This window comes from Vespa mandarinia, chromosome 3, assembly GCF_050613455.1.
Source record: "Vespa mandarinia isolate Hongniang chromosome 3, ASM5061345v1, whole genome shotgun sequence".
Classification (NCBI taxonomy): domain Eukaryota; kingdom Metazoa; phylum Arthropoda; class Insecta; order Hymenoptera; family Vespidae; genus Vespa; species Vespa mandarinia.
Window position 1 is genome coordinate 1,930,501 of NC_140812.1, and position 19,809 is coordinate 1,950,309.

General features: G+C 31.8%; 1 protein-coding gene across 4 annotated transcripts; it reads right to left on the minus strand.

Annotated features, from left to right (window-relative positions):
* Window positions 1–876: 876 nt before the first annotated feature.
* On the minus strand, window positions 877–19,803 carry vari (MAGUK p55 subfamily member vari). Of its 4 annotated transcripts, none has more exons than XM_035878047.2 (8): window positions 19,076–19,803; window positions 14,398–14,513; window positions 6,681–6,980; window positions 5,439–5,675; window positions 4,556–5,030; window positions 3,495–3,829; window positions 2,745–2,819; window positions 877–2,625 (listed from the first exon to the last, which is right to left on the minus strand). In XM_035878047.2, the coding sequence occupies exons 1-8, from the start codon at window positions 19,215–19,217 to the stop codon at window positions 2,449–2,451; spliced, it is 1,857 nt and encodes a 618-aa protein (XP_035733940.1). In that variant the 5' UTR covers window positions 19,218–19,803; the 3' UTR covers window positions 877–2,448. The 4 variants fall into 4 exon arrangements, with proteins under 4 accessions (XP_035733940.1, XP_085511968.1, XP_035733941.2 ...); XM_085655842.1 differs by lacking the exons at window positions 14,398–14,513; window positions 19,076–19,803 and adding exons at window positions 16,553–16,700; window positions 16,801–17,297 and having other exon boundaries at window positions 879–2,625; XM_035878048.2 differs by lacking the exon at window positions 19,076–19,803 and adding an exon at window positions 16,553–16,664 and having other exon boundaries at window positions 879–2,625.
* Between the last annotated feature and the right edge of the window lie 6 nt (window positions 19,804–19,809).

Sequence of the window (19,809 nt, forward strand, 5' to 3'; positions counted from 1 at the left end):
CATTTTTTTTCCTTTTTTTTTTTTTTTTTTACATCCTAATGTTTAAACGTTTTATCCGTCTTTATAGTGACTTTGTTGGCTAGGACGATAAGATGAAGAAACTATGGTTTTTTTTTTTTTCTTAATTGTCTTGTAGATTATAATTATGCATAATTAATACTCTATACTTTATCAATTATTACGACTGTGAATATCAATGAAAAATCAAGAAAAAATTTTTAACCCTTAATGATAGGCAAAAATGAATGTAGGTAATGAAGATGTTCTTCATTACCTACATTCAAGTAAGGATGTTAAAAAAGATTCGGTGCTGACATCTACTGAATATAGAAGAAAATTAAATGAAACATCAAATTTTATACGACAGAATAAATTTATAAAAGATATGAAGATAAGGGTATATTGTGCTTATACAAAGTTTACAAATTCTATAAATTAATGTTAATCGAATTAATTATTTATTATTTATTTGTTACTTATCGAACTTGTAAAAAAATATTAAAAACAAATAATAAAGAACATTTATTTAAATATTTTAACACATTAGAAAATATAAATATATCCGATATTTTTTTTTTTTTATTTGTTAAACTTAGATCGTCAGACAAAGTAACTTTCACGCGATGAGATTTTTAGAATTGGCAATTCTATTGATGAACTAACACTTTTTAATAGACAAAATATTGTCCAACGAGTTACATTAATTGATAGATGTAACTTTTCCATTTTTCTTGAAAAAATTTCTAGAAGAATATAAAGATCGTCTCTTCACGGAAATTGATTGTAAATTTAATATGCTCTCGAATGATTTAACATCTATAAAATAAATATTTTTAATAATTATCTATGTAAATAAAAAAAAAAAAAAAAACTATCACTTAAATGACGAAGAATAAATCGGATTAAATGAAATTAGTCTTGTTTCATAACAAATATTTGATAAATTTTATTCATTTCGCGTATCATTTGGTCCGATCAAAATCGCACCGTTCGATACATGCATTCCGTTCTTTCATCATATTTTCCTTATACGCAAGTGCATGATTTTATTTTAATTTCTATTATGTATGTCCATAAGTGTGCTATACGTTAGAAAATGTATATGTTAATACTTACGTAAAATTCGCACATAAGACATTTATCTTGAAAAAAAAAGAAGTAGGTCTTCGCGTCAAACTCTTAATAAGAGAATGCGCTTCTTTAAGGCACTATATATACATATATATATATATATATATGCCAGGAATATATGATTTAGCATGTATGAACATCGAAGGCGATTTGAATAGAATATACATATATAAAACAGGAAAAAATAAATGAAATTAATTAACGAAATCTTACAATTAATATTTCACCTATCTATTACAAAAGAACGCGATCGTTTTCGATCAATGATAAGTATAAAGTACGTGATCCTGCACAGAAAGATGATATTAACTTAAAATACGAAACGTATATTATCTTAAAAATAATTGGACGGCGGTATAATCCTTAAGTTTAATCGATCCAATCGATTAAACTTGATTAAAAAACAAGACTTCGCCTGTTTGTTACAATATCATTTTATAAAAAAAAAAAAAAACCACAAAATGAAACGTCGCAAAATATTTTCAATTAAAAGACAATTAAAATCCGAATAAATGCTTTGACAATGGCGAAATAATCTCGTTTATAAACTAACAAAAAAAAACAAAAAAAAAAGAAAATTAACATAAATTCTACGATTGTACTTCCTACAACGGCATGAAACATTCTAATTCGGAATTGAGAAAATTATATCGATACTTTTTGAAACACGAAACTGATTAGGACACTGAACGATTCTTTTTTATATGACTGATTTATAATTATTTTATGAGAATATTTAATATTACACCTGGTGGTATTTCTAAGTAACTTATGATATAGCAACATACTCATATGCTTATCTTATTAGAGCTATAATGTATCGATACGTTGCCAATCATAAGAGACATAAAAGATTTGTTACTTATAGACGAATTTACAAAATATGGCCTATTTTTAGGCGATATATTTAATATTCGCATAAATAATTATAACAAATTAATAAATAAATGGAACCGATTAATAATAATCTTTTAAATGTTAAAGACGAAATCATAATTATTCTTCTGTCATTTGATATTCTTTTGAATAAGTAAACGTCATTTTGAAATTTCAAATTCCACGTGTTGATTCTTATCAGATATGGCGATTGAACGAATAGATCCGATGATCTTTATTGAATATCGTTCAAGCGTTATTTTAATCAAGTCTTCGCTTGATTTTTTCCTAGTAGTAACCTATCGAAATTAACGGTTTTTAACCGTGTAATCGGCAGTAATTATTAATTCGCTCATTCTCACTTATAATTGTTAATACAAAACTCGTGAAGAATTTTCTTACAAAGACGAAAACTTCGTTTACGTCGATTCATACTTTCGATTAATATATCCAATTGACTGGAACCCATTGATGTTCAGTCGCCAAAGCGTCTAAAGCTGCGATTACTTGTCTAAAGGTTTGATCGAAATCTTCGTTGATGATCACAAGATCGATGTATTTTTCGTAGGCCCTTTGTAAAGCCGCCGATTCCTCCAAAGTCGATTTTAAATCGTCTTCCTGTTATCATTGAATATAATTTTTAATTTTATTTTCTATCGTAACACCGTAGAAAAGAAATTTTTATCAACTATTATAAATAGAAATGATTCGAAGATGATGCATCATGCAACACAAACCTCATATAAAGATGCAAGTGATTCTAGTGTTCTGGCCCTCCTCGAGCTGTACCTTATCGAACTCTGCCGGTCAAACTATTAAGCGAACATCAAATACATGTAAGGGATTAAATCAAATAGGATGATCAAGCTTAACAAATAGTTGCTAAAACTTTTTAAATAAAAGAAAAAAGAAAGAACAAAAAGGAGATTAACGACTTTACAACTAAATAAATGCAATTATTTCTATATGAAATAAGATTAAATACTTTGGGAAAATCTTGCTGCAGTATTGCATAGATACGTCTAATATACAAATAAGAGCCACCAATGATATCAATAATTAACTAAGACTTTTAATTATTTTTTTTCACTTTAAATGTTGTAAGGTAAACGCGTTGGCAACAAAATTCACATGCAATAAAAATAAACGTCATTGCACGAATCATGCATTTAATATAAATAATGTCTCTAAAGTTTTGTAGGAGAGTTCATAGCAATGAAATCAAATTTTACGAGCACGTATTTTATCTTAAATTGAAAATAATAATTTTCATTTTGCAACATTTATAAAATGCAACGTCATCATGTATAGGATATGGACTACGATTCTACGACAAGGATAAAGATAATAATAATAATAATAATGATTGAAAAATAATTGGATAAATAATTCGATGTAATAAATACTGTTCTTAGCTTATAAAATATCAAGTTTCGTCTAATTGTATTCTTTATGAATTATAAATATTGTTTGGCTCGAATAAATACCGTCAGATTTCGACTGCTGGCTCCGGTAGACCTTCCAAGATCGTATAAACTTTTTAATTGCTCCATTCCTGGTGCTGCTATGAAGATAACATAAGGCATAAATTCTGTACTATTATGAAGGATCTTCAATGCTGCAGGGCTACAATCAAGGACACACATTTTTCCCGCTCTTATCAATTCCCGAACAGAGTCTAATTTTGTTCCGTATAAATGACCACCATGTTCACCATATTCCAAATACCGATGTTCTCTGATATCTCTTTCCATACTTTCTCTATCAGTAAACCAATAACTTTTTCCATCTTCTTCGAGAACTCTGGGAGGTCGAGATGTATCTAAAAATATAAAAATAATTAATATTTCTCATTTGAATTATTATTAATTTATCCCGTAATTATACGTAATATCATTTTGAGAAGATTTTAATGATACGATCAAGATCAATTAATTTTATCGTTTTAACAATATCTTTATAAATTTCAATATATAAATTGATTTATTTCATTCATGCATTATCTTATAATATAAGATAATTTAACTCATTGTTGATCGAAAATTTTACGCAAAGGCTATCTCATATCATCAGTGGTTATTATTTTAATAATTGAATATGAAAATGAAACAATCTAAATAAGTTAAAATTATATTACATTTCTTTTTTACCATTTTAGTAGTCTAATATCAGATTCATAACTATCTTTCAATTCAACTAGCACTTTTCAAGTCACTAATAATTATTTCAAAATCACTCGAACAATCGGATAAATCATACGCGTATAATACATTGAAAAATTCTTCACCGTCACGTTCCGTCATTCTTGAAATTTTTCTAATACTAAAATTGTGATAAAAAACTAAATATCAAGAAAAGTATTTTTCTTTTTCTAATAATAAAGCGGACGGGATTAAACACAATAAACAAAACTTTTGCAAATATTCTGTCATTGCTCTGGGTTTCATAAATTGAAATAGCTAATACAAGTGTAAACACGAATTAACTCGTGATTGATCAACAATGTGTTAATTATCAATGATGAATTGATTGATCTATAAATTCTTACATGGTACGATCGTGCCAAATTTTTCTCGATCACTATTTATTAGCCTGTTCTTCAGTGTTCGTCTACCAACACCACGTGGTCCAACCAATGCCAAAGTCTTACGTCTAAAAGGTGGCATCCTAGCAACTTCCTCATAAAGAAGCAATTCAGCACCGTCGAATTCCCCGTTGGATTTCGACTGATACATCTTCCTTTTTTTTTTCTTTGAGATTCTCGTCCCACAAATACTTATTTTGTGAACGAAATCTGCCTCAGGCGGAACGAAAGCCTTCCTCCGTTCTTCCAATTCCAAGGACGGTATAAGACCGGCTGAACTCAATCCGTCACCTTCGACTCTTCGTGCCTGCCACCAATTTGGATCGGCTTGGTCCACTATTTGTAAGACGTTACCTTTGTTAAAACGCAAACCTATTTCTTTACATGGTAAAAGAGTATCCTCTGATGGCTCATAATCGAACAGAGCTCTCATGTAACACTGCAAAAATAAAATCGTTTACTAATTACATGGTATTTATTATACGATTGGTTTTATTATTAATAATTATTATTAGTTTCGAAGAACTTAAATAATCATGAATATTAAAAAAAAAAAAAAAAACAAAGGATTTAGCAATGCCGTCGAAGTAATTCGTCAAAAACGATTCAATGATTATAAAAGTATTCCCGTTGTTAGAACTATCGTTAATTATCCTTGTTATGAGAACTTTGCGATAATTGGCGCAGAGATTATTTCCATTTTCATTGGAATCGAAGATATTACGTTGTTGAATGAGCGTAAAGAAAAAAAAAAAAATATATATATATATATATATTGTCTGAAGTTGTAATTGTTGAACCGATCAGTAGAGTGGAACAAATAACGTCATGCAATATGTTCGCTTACCGTGGACTTGAGCGGTCTACTGCCGTCATTAGCTATTCCAGGGGCCAATTTTAAAAAGAGATTCTCTTTAGCCTCGTGTATGGCCTGTTGCAATTCATCGGGATTGTGAACAGGCTTCCCGTTCACCTCCAAGATCACCTCGCCTATTCTTAAGAGTCTTTGTCTTGCTGCTGTGCTACCACCAAGGATCCTGGCTATTATCAAGTTGCCAGACTCGTCAACTTGCACTGTCAGACCCTGAAAGAATATCAAACTTTTACTCGACTTATATCGTTAAAATTATTTATCGAAGTTAAAATCAAATCGTTCCAGCTGTGAATCCATTAAATGAAACAAACTTAGAAAATCTGAAGACGACGAACGTAAAACTGATCATCTTTGATCATTTTCATTTAAATTGCGAATGAAAATTGTCTCTGAAAAATTGATACTTAAGAGAATTTTCTCGTTGCTTTCGCATACTTTGAGTTTCCTTTCTTTTTATTTCTCTTTTTTTCTTCTTTTTTTTTTTTGCTGTTCTTGGTAACGAAATTCCAGATACATGGGGGTATTAGAAAATCGAATTGCCGCTGACCACATGGCGCGAGATCGAACTAGCGAGAATAATAAACGTTTCTACTTATTTATGAACTGCATGTGGCATTTCCGTCTTTCCTTTCGACGAATCTAATTTTGAGAGAAGGAGAGAGAGAGATACTCGCCTGGCAAAGATTTTCAACGTTTCTCTTTCCATTTTCGAGAAAGAAGAAGATAAAGAGAGAAAGATATATGTTGATGCTTGTTTCAAGGAAAGAGAAATGATTCTCAATTCCAAGCTCTATTTTGAGAACTCTATACAAAATCGCATTTATGTATATATTTATATACGTTATAAAGCATCTAGATAAATCACTAATAGATTTTACATTAATTCTGTTTTATTTTTGGATCGGTTTATTTAAATAGATTTTATAGATTTCCCTGGAATTTTCATAACATTAATCACATTATTTTTGAAAGTGGCATAAAAGTCTGTTCCTCTATTGACTTTAATATTACATGTAATAAAAATAAAATATCAATTTCTGATTAAATCAAAGGAAATTTTTTTCTTTGTTTTTTTTTTTTTTTTTTTTTTTTTTTTTCTTTTAATATTAAACAAAGTTAAATAAAATTTTAAAACAAATTTTGTTCTTTTGAAACAAACAAACAAAAAAAATAACAGTTCATCTAGTTCATCTAGAAAAAGTATCAATTATTTACCAATGGTTCGTCGGGTTGTCTTGTAAGTCCAACGACTCTCATGACTTCCGTTCTCTCGTCGGAAGGCATAACTAAAGATGGAATTGGTTCTGAAATCGGTGAAGCTTCTCTACGTTCCACGACAGCGTCGTGAGTCTCTAAGAGCGCCTTCAAGTGGGAGTTTCTCAACAGAGCTACCAATTCACGGCCGTATTCGTTTCTATAGGATTGAAGCTCGTGGCAGACCTCGTCGACGATGTCACAGACAGAAGAGCATACCGGTTCTACAGGGACCGGGCCGTCTTCGAGACGTTCCTGGACCTGAAAGTTAGTCAGAAGTCACACCGGGATCCATTGAAAACAGGTTTTCGTTCGTATCTTATATTCCAGCTTTATTCACAGAGACAAGAGAGTCTTGCTGTTGAAGAACTTTCGATATCGATTGTGCTTAAGTAAATAACCCTTTAACCACGAAATATTTATAATTTTTTGATTCCTTGATAACGTTAAAAAAAAAAAAAAAAAAGATTACAACATTATCATGGATATCAATGATCATTTAAAAACGAAACAAAAATATATACATATATAAAATCATTTTCTTCGAATCAACGTTATAATAATTGTTTTGATGCCCAAAGTAGCTTTGAATTCAAACTATTTTTCCAATATTAAGCTAAGCCCCGTGAGCTCACCTAATCATTCTTACCGGTTGTGAAAGTTAGAACGGGTTTCCAAAGCCATTACGGTATGGCGAGATGCTATGGTTATCTTTCGCCTTTGTATTTCCATGAGAATAAGAGAACTTTAATAATGATTATCGCGCAGCTGTATCAACGAATTTTTCTTTAATGAACTCACGTTATAGATAAAATGGCCTTTAGATAAAAGTCATTTATTATTCCTATATACGAAATGTCGATAATATAAGGACATTTTTCACTTGACACAGTTAATTAATAAGAAGAAGAAAAAAGAAAAAAATATTATTATATTTAAAATCCATGGAAAAAAAAGAACGTATCAAAAGAAGAACAAGGAAAGTGTTGTCAATGGGGGATTAATAGCATTAGGTTTATTAAATTCTAGAGTCAATGCCTCTATGGTTAGGTCCTGACTCGTGTTTAGAGTCAATACTGAGTCACAATAATTACGGATTAATTACGAAAGTGGGTCATTCTCATCGCTTCGAAAGTCACCTTTAAGAGGTAATTCATCGAGAACAATGCTTTATAATAATGCTAACGAATATTTTCTAATGAATAAATTTATCTGAAACGGCTTTTGATTTATTCTTTTTTTTTCTTTTTTTTTTTTTTTTTCTTTTTTTTTGTATATAGAATTAAACGATTTGAAAACGATCAAATATCGTATGTGACACAAGAGTATTTTTAATTAAAAAGCTATTAAGAAAAAAAAAATTTCAATTAGAAAGCTATTACAAATATACTCGAAACAAGGAACACAAGTAGAAACGCAAAAGAAATTAAACAATATTTACATGATTTACAATTAAGTTTGAAGAGAAATCGATTTATTCAGAGAAAAAGAGAGAGAGAGAGAGAGAGAGAGAGAGAGAAACGAGTTTGCATTAAAACGCATGGTGAATGCATCCACGATTAGTTTTGCAATTTGATATTCTGTCGTTTGTAAACAATTATTTCATTATTCTAGATTTAACACGGGGGCCAATTTTAAAATGTACGTCTGTTATATTTCGCACAACAGATTTTGCAAGTATATATTAAACATGTTACTCGGAGATCCATGATGACGATGACTCACCATTGAATCACGTTCATTCGCAATATATATATATGTTAGTACGTAGTACGTACTACTGCATTATATGAATGCTCCGAACGAATAAACGTTATGGTCATTTTTATCACGTTCTTTCATCATCGTACGTATTATGTATTCCCAAAGAGTTATTATTCTTTGTTTCGTTATCAATCGATTTTTAGTTATAGAAAGATAAACCGTGTCTAAAGATTTCAAAATCACTATATATACCTGTTATCGGTCATTTATTAGAAATTTCGACCCGTGCCGATCAAAGCATTTAAATTCTCGGCATAAATCAAATTGCGATTCACGTAATTCATCAATAGGATTTATTCGTGGTTGGAAAATAAACATTAATGTTGTTCCAACGCTTTGTCCGACGATCGAGGTAAACCGTATGCAAAGAAACGAAATGCGAGACATATGCGAGACATATGTTTGCTAGATTTGCCAATTTTAACGAGATCAAATTTATCCTTGGATTTGATTAATCGAGAATCGTTGGAATTTCTTCTTAAAAATAACAATAACATTTAGACGTTTAATTTGGTAGATATCATATCTTGTTTTCTATATCTTGATTGATTTATTAAATTTGCATTATTTACGTTGAAAGATATATACGTATATACATGTGTACATATATATTGTATACATGTATTTTTTATATAAAAAAAATAGCAATAGTATTCGATCGAACTTTGGAATGTTCATCTCTTATTCTCGTACATTGCCTTTCACCAACGTTCTTTCGTTATTTCCGAATCATTTGAAAATCCTCCTATGCTAATATTAAACGTACAATAAAGCACGTTCTAACATTTTGACCAAACATCATGCTCGACACAATGTATCTTGAATTCGTAAACTTTCTATGCACTTTAGCGATGCTCGTTTCATCGTAATCCATTTCGATGGAACTTTCTCATTCTATTCTCTGTTTACCAGTCATTACTAGACGTAGCCACGGAAATGATCTCGAAAATACAAACATATAATACGTACATACTTAAATCTCCCTATTTTATTGTATACTTTATCGTATACAATAAAACTGATATATCATATGTGATATTTATCCTGTAATTTTGCGTTAATGATTTTCTCTTAATATCTTAAATTCAACGAGTCCAATAATGATCGCTTTGAGAATACCGGACGCGCTCACCTGAGTAAAAGGAAACAAATAACGTGAATATCCTGTGAAGCTTCTTTTAATCTCGCTTCTTCGTTGAACTGGACGTAGTTCGTTGAAACGAGTCAGTGGCCTCGATGAAGAGCAACGTACAACGTTGATATTGATCGCCGTAGTTTTTGTAGATAGAACGTGTAACGTCACGATAGAGAGAATATATATATATATATATATATACTCGTAGAAGTACACTGTTTTAACGCACCAGGGGGCAAAGGTCTCCTTTCGTTTTGATTAAAAAAAAAATAAAAAAAAAAAAAAGCTTTTCGAACAAGAAAGGAAGAACGAAAGAAAGAAAGAATGAAAGAAAGAAAGAAAAGAATGTGTCGTAAAAGAGGTGTACGCTGAGGTAGCAGCGTCTGAAAACTGCCGCGCCTACTACTGACGTTTTTCCCCTCCGCATAGGCAGCCCGTTCAGTCCGTTCGACTTTCTGAAACAGGTGGGGGCCCTTCTTCTTCTCCTGCTTTGCCACGACTCTCTGGCATGCGACGCACCGCTACGTTCGCATACGACATGGACAACAGGGACGTATAAAATATTCTTCAGTGCCATGAGAAGTATACAAATTTTTTTCTTTTCCTTTCTTCTTTTTCCTTTTTTCTCTCCTTTCGCGCGACACGAAATTTCAATCAAATTTTTTTTTTCATTCGTTAGTTTACTTTACTTTTCTTTACCTTTACCGATGATAAAATTACGTTTGACATTAAATGTCGTACATTCAAATGAAATTGACGATGTCTAACGAAATTCAATTCAGACGTAGAAATTTTATATTTAGCGATTTACGTGTAGCGATTTTTTTTTCCTTTTTATTTTTTAAATTACAAAAGTTCATACAAAATTCGTATTATTCCGAGTGAAGAAAATAAGGATAATGTATATAAATTTTTCACTTGGGGGATGAAAAAGTGAATTATTTTAGATCAAATTAGTTTTCCCTTAAAAACGAGGATAGAAAAATATTTGAAAACATTCAATGATGTTTATAAACATGCGCGCACTTACTTTACATATATATATTTCTTTTAAAAAATGATAGAATAAATTTGTTTATTCTATCGTTTTTAAATTCGTATTGTTCGGAAAGACATTGACCTATGGCACTGTGGGAAAATAATTACGATCCTGTTACAAATACAATCGAGGAAGGAAGTTACAACGCGCACGTTCTCCCCATCGCTCTCCATCGGTGATTGCAAAAGCCGGCTCTTCGCTTGAAATTACATCGTCTTGTACACACGTTCTACTCTCTTATGTGTATATGAAAGAGAAAGAAAGAAAATACGTACACGTGTCTCTCTCTCTCTCTCTCTCTCTCTCTTTATCTATCTTTAAGAAGAAGTGCGCATGTCGTGTTCTCTTTGAATTTGTGTGCGCGCGAACAAGCGAACGCCTACGCCATACGGAATAGGCGCCTAAGACGATCGGGTCAATTAATGAAGTTGACGGGGTCAGATCTCATTACGCGTATATTACTGAGGATGAGCAACGCGATTTTTTGTCTTCAACATTAAAGACGTTAAAAGAAATTTTCATTTAATAACAAATATTCCTTTTAATGAAGATTTTTATTCAGTCCGTTCGAAAGAAATCTAACGATGAGACAAATTTTGATTAATACGTGACGTGACAATAATCAAGATCAAACGTATCTTTCTATGTCCGAGAAGAGAATAATAAGCTTGAAATTCTTTCTTTTTTTTAAATCTCACCGCACGTCACGCACATCGGAGGGAGACTTTATTTCCTGTCTGTTTCCATTCGAATTTAGCCCCAGAATTTCAATGATTTCGTTAGAACGACGGAGAATGATTATGTCCGATAATTACATACGAAACTTTCACTCATGTCATTTGATCTTAACGTTACTCTCTCATTACCCGAGGATTCTATTATAATGATCGAAATTACTCTAATTAGCGGACGTTTATTCTGACGTCAGAAGTAATCCATTTTCTCTTTCCCGTTGTTACCCAATAATCAAGATACAGTTAGCACTTACCAAGGAAATAGTCTACGATATACGTGTAGTATGTGAAATTTCACATAATTTATAAAACTCTTTTTTTTTTAGATTATCATAAAGAGATATTAATCATAGTTACCGTTAGATGACACCAAATTAAATCTATATTGCCATTTTGATATGTTGATGTAAGAATAAAATTTGAATGTAATTCTGTTAGAAAATGGAAGTGTTGACAGGAGGATAGATAAAAAAAAAAAAATTATGTTCTCACTTTCTACGATCCTTTATTGTTTTCTTTTTCGAGCTGTTAACCAATTATCCGGTGAAAATTGGAGAAAAGCTTTTCGAATATCTCGATGACTTTTCGGCGAAAATGTGTTGATATCCTGCCGTGCTTGTCAACGCCCTTTCATTGTTAAACTAACCCAAGAAGGATTGGAAACCGAGAATCGACTTAACGACTTCTTAACACCAGACACGCATCGGATGCTTCTCTTTTTCTTTTACCTGTTTCTTTTTTTGAATATCGTAACAGCAGGTACGAGCCTTGGAATGTGGCGGAGTCGACGTCGAGACAGGTGACTCGAAGAAACGTGTGAGCTCGTCGCTAAAAAAACTCTTGGGAAAACTTTCAAATGCTTGGGATGTACCTACTCGTGTATTCATATATATCTATATTATATGTTGATTCGAAAGTTGATGTCACATCATTTGGAAAATGTAAAAGAAGAAATCATCTTTAAAATTCTCTATAAAATGAAATCCTTTTCGTTCCGCGTTCACGATAATACCGATTCTAGATGAAGATTTAAAAAATAATAAAGTATCCTCTGTGAGTTTATATATTCGATTCTGAAACGATGGTTACGATAATGATACGAGATAGACCATGGATAACAACGTTGAATGTTTTGTTTGAGAGCTTTTCTGTTTTTTTTTTTTTTTTCCCCCATTTTTTATTTCTTCCTCGATAACGTTCCGATCTAATAAACGTAACGACTCTTTCGCGATAAAATTCATGGAAATTCAATTTACGAGTAGTGCTTGAAAATTAAATGAGTTCGAGACGAATATTTTCTCTGAAAATTGATTAGTTACGAATAAAATATTGATTTTTTTTTTTTTTTATTTTATTAAATTCATCTGTCAATAATTTTAAAAATTTTCCTCTTGTATTTCGAATTATTTATATAATATTTAAATATAAATCGCTAAATAGAATCGTAGTAAACTAAACAAAAATTTTTCTTTCAAATGTGGAAATGATTACGCATCTGAAGGCAATCACGTTGCATGGTTTATTCCGTATGCTATCCATTACGTTTTACTGTTTCATTTAATAGATCGTAATTTTTACGTTTTACGAGTAAATCGAAGGATGTTATTTAAAATTGATGATATTCCTTAACTCGAGTATCCTCATAAATTTTTATATGTATATTTTCTTCCATTTCCTTAGAATTTTCTTTCGGTTATCAAACGATATTTGAATATCTTATTCGTGGTAATAGTTTTTACTAAAAGGAATTTTTGTAATGAATTTTTTCTTTTTTGTTTTTTCGGAATATCTTATAAAGTGTGTCGTGATTGACATAGTGTGAAAATTTGTTCTCATGTATGGTAGTACGTCATAAAGGAAAGAAAAGAAAAGAAAAATAAAACAACACTTAACTCACCAAAAAATTTCTGCCACGCGCGTTCCGTGACGTAGATAAGCACTCTCTTCTGTTTTCCGTGGAATTCGAAAGAGTAAGAAAAAAGCAACAGTGTTTATGTTGAACTAAATTCGTCACGAGTTTCTTTCACATTTGCCGTATTTCTTTCTCTGTTTTGGCTTTCATTCTTCGTCCCTAGTGCCATGATTTATTTTTGTAACTACTAAATTTAGTATAATTTCGAATGCGAACATATTTTATAATTATTAATAGGGCAAAATTTTTGTTCTCTTCAAGTGGATTTAAATGTCGTACTCATTTAAGAATTTATGATTATTGAATCTAAAAGTATAGAAAATATTTTAATGAATGAAAAACGAATACGTTCGAGACAGATGCTGCAACGATGCAACGATTTTGAAAAAAAAAGCTTTCAGTTCTTTTTTCTCGATTTTCACTAAATTTATTTTTGAAAATGGACACGCACCGCACTCCGGGGTATCGATCGAATGAGGATGATGAAGCAAATCGATTTCAAAAAGAAAATATTTCTACCTCAATGATATACTTAAGTATTCTAACTGATCATAAATTAATCCATTTTTCACCTGCTAAAGGAAATTCCGAGTGATCGTAAAAAAAAAAAGAAAGAAAGAAAAAAGAAGAGATACAAGTAAAGATAATTGTCTCGTCAGTCGTCTATCCCGGTTTAATCAATCACTTGGAAGTCGATAGAAAACATCACGTAATTAATCAAAAATGTCAAGTAATAGTTATCATCTCGAACGTAAAAATAATTTGAAAGATCTTAAAATACAATACCCATGAGCTCAATGATTAATTCTAATACAGATAAACTGATTGAACGTGACATTTCATTAATTTAAATGAGAAGGAAGTAATTCTAGATAATTAAGGATCTTAGGGATCCTCGAAACAATAGCTCATTATCTTTATTATTAACATTGATGAGAAATCTTTGAAACATCAAACGATAAGTATGTACACATACACACACACACACACACACACACATATATATATATATATATATATATATATATATGGTTGAGAAAGTTGCCGGCAAAAAAAAGGACAGAAAAAAGAAATCATCAGAGATGAAAACTCACCTTAACGAGAGAAGTTACAACGGGGCTGTCGAGGAGACCCTTAAGAAAGAGAAGATCCGTGTCGTTGGCCACTTTTCCCAGTTCCTCGAGATTTTCACGTACGTGCATGAACGCGGCTGGAACAGTAACCGCGTACTTTTCCATAACTTGTTTCGAGGTTATGTGTGCGAGACAATAAGGGTAGCAGCAGCAGCAATAGCGACAGCAGCTACAACGAGGGTGGCAGCAGCAGTAGCAGCAGCTACGAGAGAGGGTGGAAAATGGGAGATCGCAACGATAATATCTCTCTCTCTCTCTCTCTCTCTCTCTTTCTCTTTCTCTTTCTCTACCCCTCTTTACCAATCCTCGGGCGTGGTCATGTTCCGGACCAAGGATCAATATTAGAATAGCTACAGGTGGCTGAGACACCACGCGTTTTACTCGTCGAATTAAAACGATCGATATATTTTATTTCTGTCTGTCTCTCTTTCTCTCTCTTTTTTTTTCTTTCTTTTTTTTTCTTTCATCATCATTCATTTTGTTTTTTCTTCTTTTAAGAAAGAAGAAGACAGGATAATGAATATATACATTCGAAGTATTTCCTAGCTCTCATTAACACGTATTTGGATCAAGGTTTCAAGGTCTTTCAAGTATTGTGCTATACTAATGATAGAGTTCTAAGTGCTTTTCTATTAGCATTGCGTGTTATGTCGAATGAGTGCATTAGTGCGACGTAAGAAGCTTTGTTTTCGATTATCGATATATGTATGTATGCACATAGAATTATTTAAGGAGGTCAAAACGAGATGTTAATTAGAACGATTCCCTTCGAAATATGATAACTTAATTTCTTGTTGTTTGTGGTAATGAAAACGATAGGACGGAAACCTTAGGCGATGTTTTATACCTATCTCTTTCGTTGATATACTATGAATACTGGTGTTACTACGGTTTCATACATCCAAAAAAGTGTTTCACTAGTAACGAGATAAAATTTCCCCTTATCCGTTATCGTATTTCGTCTTTTTATAACTTTATCTATCTAGATATTAAAGTTCATTCAGTAGGAATGTTTCGCGTTTTATATACATTTCATATACGCTAGGAGGGATAATTTTTTTTTGTTTCTTTTTTTGAGCTTATCTTCATTGTTTCTATCGGATAATAGGCATTTAGGATTATTGTAAATTTTTTGTTCCATCTATCTTTTTTTCTCTTCTGTCTTTCTATATGACTATTTTCTTTTTTTTTTTTTTTTTTTTTTTTTTTTTTTGTTACGATGAGTCTAAACTGTTTAAAATTCTATGTAATATTCTTATCGCATGCTTTATTTGAAGGCACACTGTGAAACATCTTATGAGATTATCTTGTTGTTCGAAAAGAAAAAAAAAGTAGATCTGAATAAAATATAATTCGTATTAGTGCATAACAAATTAATTCATGAAAATGAATCGTTAAAATATTCCTGTAGAAAAGAATAATGACATATTTATATACTTCAGGTCGTATGAGTGATTAAAGCGCACCAATGTGCACTGTATCGATGAACCCATGGTAAGTAAGTTAGTACTTAAGTATTATGCACATACTAGTATTGCACATTTATATCGCATGTCCGTATTTCATAATCTACCGACCTGGTTTTCGTGACAATAATAACGTTAGGTGTATATACGTTAGAGCGAGATAACATTTACAAGAAGCAAGCTCTCTTCTTATTTTTCATATTAACGAGTAGACACAGGGAATGACCGAAAATAATTATCATTACGATCTTCGATCGAAAACTAATTGTATAAGATAATATATTTACAAAGATGAAAGAGTAAATAGAATGATAGAGATGAGACCCAAAGATAATATTTGTACTCTACATCCACACGATATATGTATTTAAGAAAGAAATTCCTTAATGTTCGAAGAACGTTTCCTGTGGCGAACGAAAGTTATGGGAAATATTTTGTTTTGATTTCAGAAAATCACGATCGCGTAAGTTTATTGATTATCTCTTTCATTCATTTAAACATTTCATTATATACATATATATATATATATATATATATATGTATATATATGTTTTTAGCATTTTTCAATGTGTTCGTTAAGTCATATTTTGATGTTATAATAGATTAGATTACATTTTAATGTTTATTTTCTATGAAGTTATTTATATTACCGTTTTCGACTTGATACATTTTCGTGCCATTCATGGCATCCATGCTAGCCAGTAATCGACGATCCTCGATCTTTTCTTTCCTCCCGAAGAAAACCATTTTGGAGATGTTCACCTTGCAGGTTAACATAAACTCGTTGTATTAAGTTTTCTTGTGTATATACGTGGTGCCAACACATAAAAGAAAATTCGCATATAAATTATTATTTAAACGGGGCTATAGTTCTAATTTATCGATCATTGTTTCATACTTTGATAAAATATGTCACTTAAAATTATGACTTCCACATGTTCCGGAACACTGAAATTTTTGTTTAAAAAAGAAAAATTCGTCACTTTTTAATTGAAAAAATTGTCCTCTTCCATGATCAATCTCTGTTATTGAATCCTTTTGAACGATCACTTTCATTTTCTTGAGAATGAAAACATCGGAGTAAGTAAGAGTAGTAGAACTTGCGACGAGAAGAAAATGGTGGGAGAAGTTGAAAGAAACGACGTTTTGTTCTGCCACTGCTTTCCTCGTTACTTCCTTACGTTGAATGGAGAGACTGTCTTATACCTGACTGGGGCCTGAGGCCCTGTGGTCTAGGCGCCAAGACAGAAAGCGACACCCCACGGAAGTGTGTGCACCTTGAGAAAGTTCGCGGGCACATCGGACAGTATTAAGATGGTATTAAGAGAAAAACCCATCGTGTGTCGTATCGCGATCGATACCAATTTGATACACGTTTTTCGAGCGTTGCAATTATTTATAAAAAAAAAAAAAAAAAAAGAAAAAAAAAGAATGCAAATTTTAATCGACATTTATATCAAAAGAATACCGTTTGATATTATTATTGCACTTTTGAAAACTTTTCAGGATTGATGGACGATAAGGAAAGAAAGGGAAGAAAGAAAAAACAAAGAGAATTGAATAAAATAGAATTATTTTTGGAAAGGCTTGAAAAGAAATAAAACCGTAAGCGCCCACCGGCTTCTAACTGCCAACAGAGATTCAAGACTGCGAGAAGGGTCGATGGATTCGGAAACGAAGCAGCTGCTCTTTGAATATCTTTGGAGGGGAGAAATAAATCGAGAAGGAAAGAATGAAGACAAGAGGGGGAGAAGGTGAAAGAGAGAAACATCGAGAAAACAGTGATAGAAATGATACACGGAAAGCCAGACGTCTCGTGTACATTTAAAATCTATGAAGAGCTTTGACTTTTAGAGAAAAGAAATCTTCTTTTATCTATGTTTCACGACATAACTTCGACGTTCTTTTTTTCAAGATAATGGCAATGTCTTTTGAATATTAATACGAAGTACTTTCGTCGCTTTCGTTGTTTCATGAAAATGAAGAATTTCTTCAAATAAATAAACGGGTAAATACATAATATGACTTTTAAATAAAACTTATCCATTAAGCATTCTCTTAATTTTTTGTTTTTCTCTTTTTTTGGAAAATTCGATTGAAATTGATTTATTAATATTTCTATCAAAATGTCTGAAACGTTTATAAATTTCATTTTATCAATATAAATAATCGTATTCTGTATTTTTATCTATACATACGAGTGTGCCTTTTTAATTAATCGAGTTTCATGAAAAGCATAGTTTTGGAAATATTTTTCTTTTTTTTCTTTTTTTTTTTTTTTTTTTCTGTAGACCAATGTGGATTACATAGCAGAGCGTTCCGGGGTTTCAAAACGAAGGCTATGTTTATTTTTCATGGTGAATGTAGACAAAGGGATATTTTATTTCGGATTCTTCTGTAAATTCACTTTTGAATCGAGGATAAACCATACAATGATATTTCATAAATTCTAGAGATAAATTCAATTCAAAATTCAACTGTAAAAAATATTATATGATATGCTTGTCAGATATATCGGACGAACGATATCGTCAAAAAAAGATATGATATCCATACGTCAAAAAAATATAGTAACTAGATAATCCAAGGTATTGCAATCCATGATTTACAAAGTTACTACAATTCACGTATGATATTAAAAAAGAGAAAAAGAAAAAATTAGTAAGTATTATCCTAACGAGAATATTTCTTTCAATAGAGTAACATGATCGATTTGAACAAAGATTCAAATACGAAAGAAGTATTTCTTGACAAGGGTCTCTTTCTGATCAATCGATTTGTCAGCTCGGGAGAGAACACGTGCGTGGATATCGATCGTCCGACACTATAGACACCGTAATATGTCGAAGACCTTGACGATCTACGTGATTGTCATAAAATATTCAGTAGTTCTTTTGCGTACAATAAGTTTGATGATCGTTGTATCACCATTGTGCTAAAACCATTGGTACCTCTCTCTCTTTCTCTCTCTCTCTCTCTCTCTCTCTCTGTCTGAGAAAGTAGTAAGAAAGGAGAAAGGAAATGATCAAAAAAAAAAAAAAAAAAAAGAAAAAGAAAAAGAAGAAAGAAAGAAAAGAGCAATCGATCGAAAAATCGTCTTGCAACAGTGCAGAAAAAAAGAAAGCACAAAAAGCTCTAGAGAGTTTGAATTTCTAAGAAGAAAAATTACTCACCCGAAGTGGATTTGAAGTGTCCAAGACTATCTTTTCTTTGCACGATAGAGGATATCGCGGAACATCCGCAGATATCCTCAATGACGTCTCTTTTTGACGTCATTTCTCGCTCGATAAGTTTGTCGAGTGAGTCGATTGGCATCACCGTTTTATCTCGATATTACTTGAACGATCCATTCGAATTTTAAAGGATTTCGTGGTCTCCCTGAGAAACCGGTCACTTGAAAACATCCTCATACCTCAGCCAAGTTCCTTTTTGATAATCTCTCGATGGATATTGCGTTGGTAACCAAGAGCCGAAAAATTCACGAAAGACTTGATTCGCGATAATGATAAAACACTGATCAATCAGAAGTAACATATGAAGATGATGACGACGACGACGACGACGACAACGACGTAAAGCTCGAATGAGTGCGTATATAATGGTACGAAGCGTGTTGGAAAATGGCGGAAGTCCAAGATCGAGGTCTATTCATAGATCCTCCGTGACGTATTATAAGTATCGAACAGTACTTTTCAAGATTTTCATGTTTTCGTGGGACTTACAAAAATCTTCTTCTTGAGATTAAAAGAGAAATAGAAGAAGAAGAAGGACGAACGAAAGGATTAGAATGGATATGGTATATTGATCTTGAGAAAAAAACTAAAGGAAGAAGAAGAAAAAGAAAAGAAGGTGTCCAAGAATGAGAACGATCGAATCGTTCCGCGCGTACTCGTTGACTCTCTGTCAG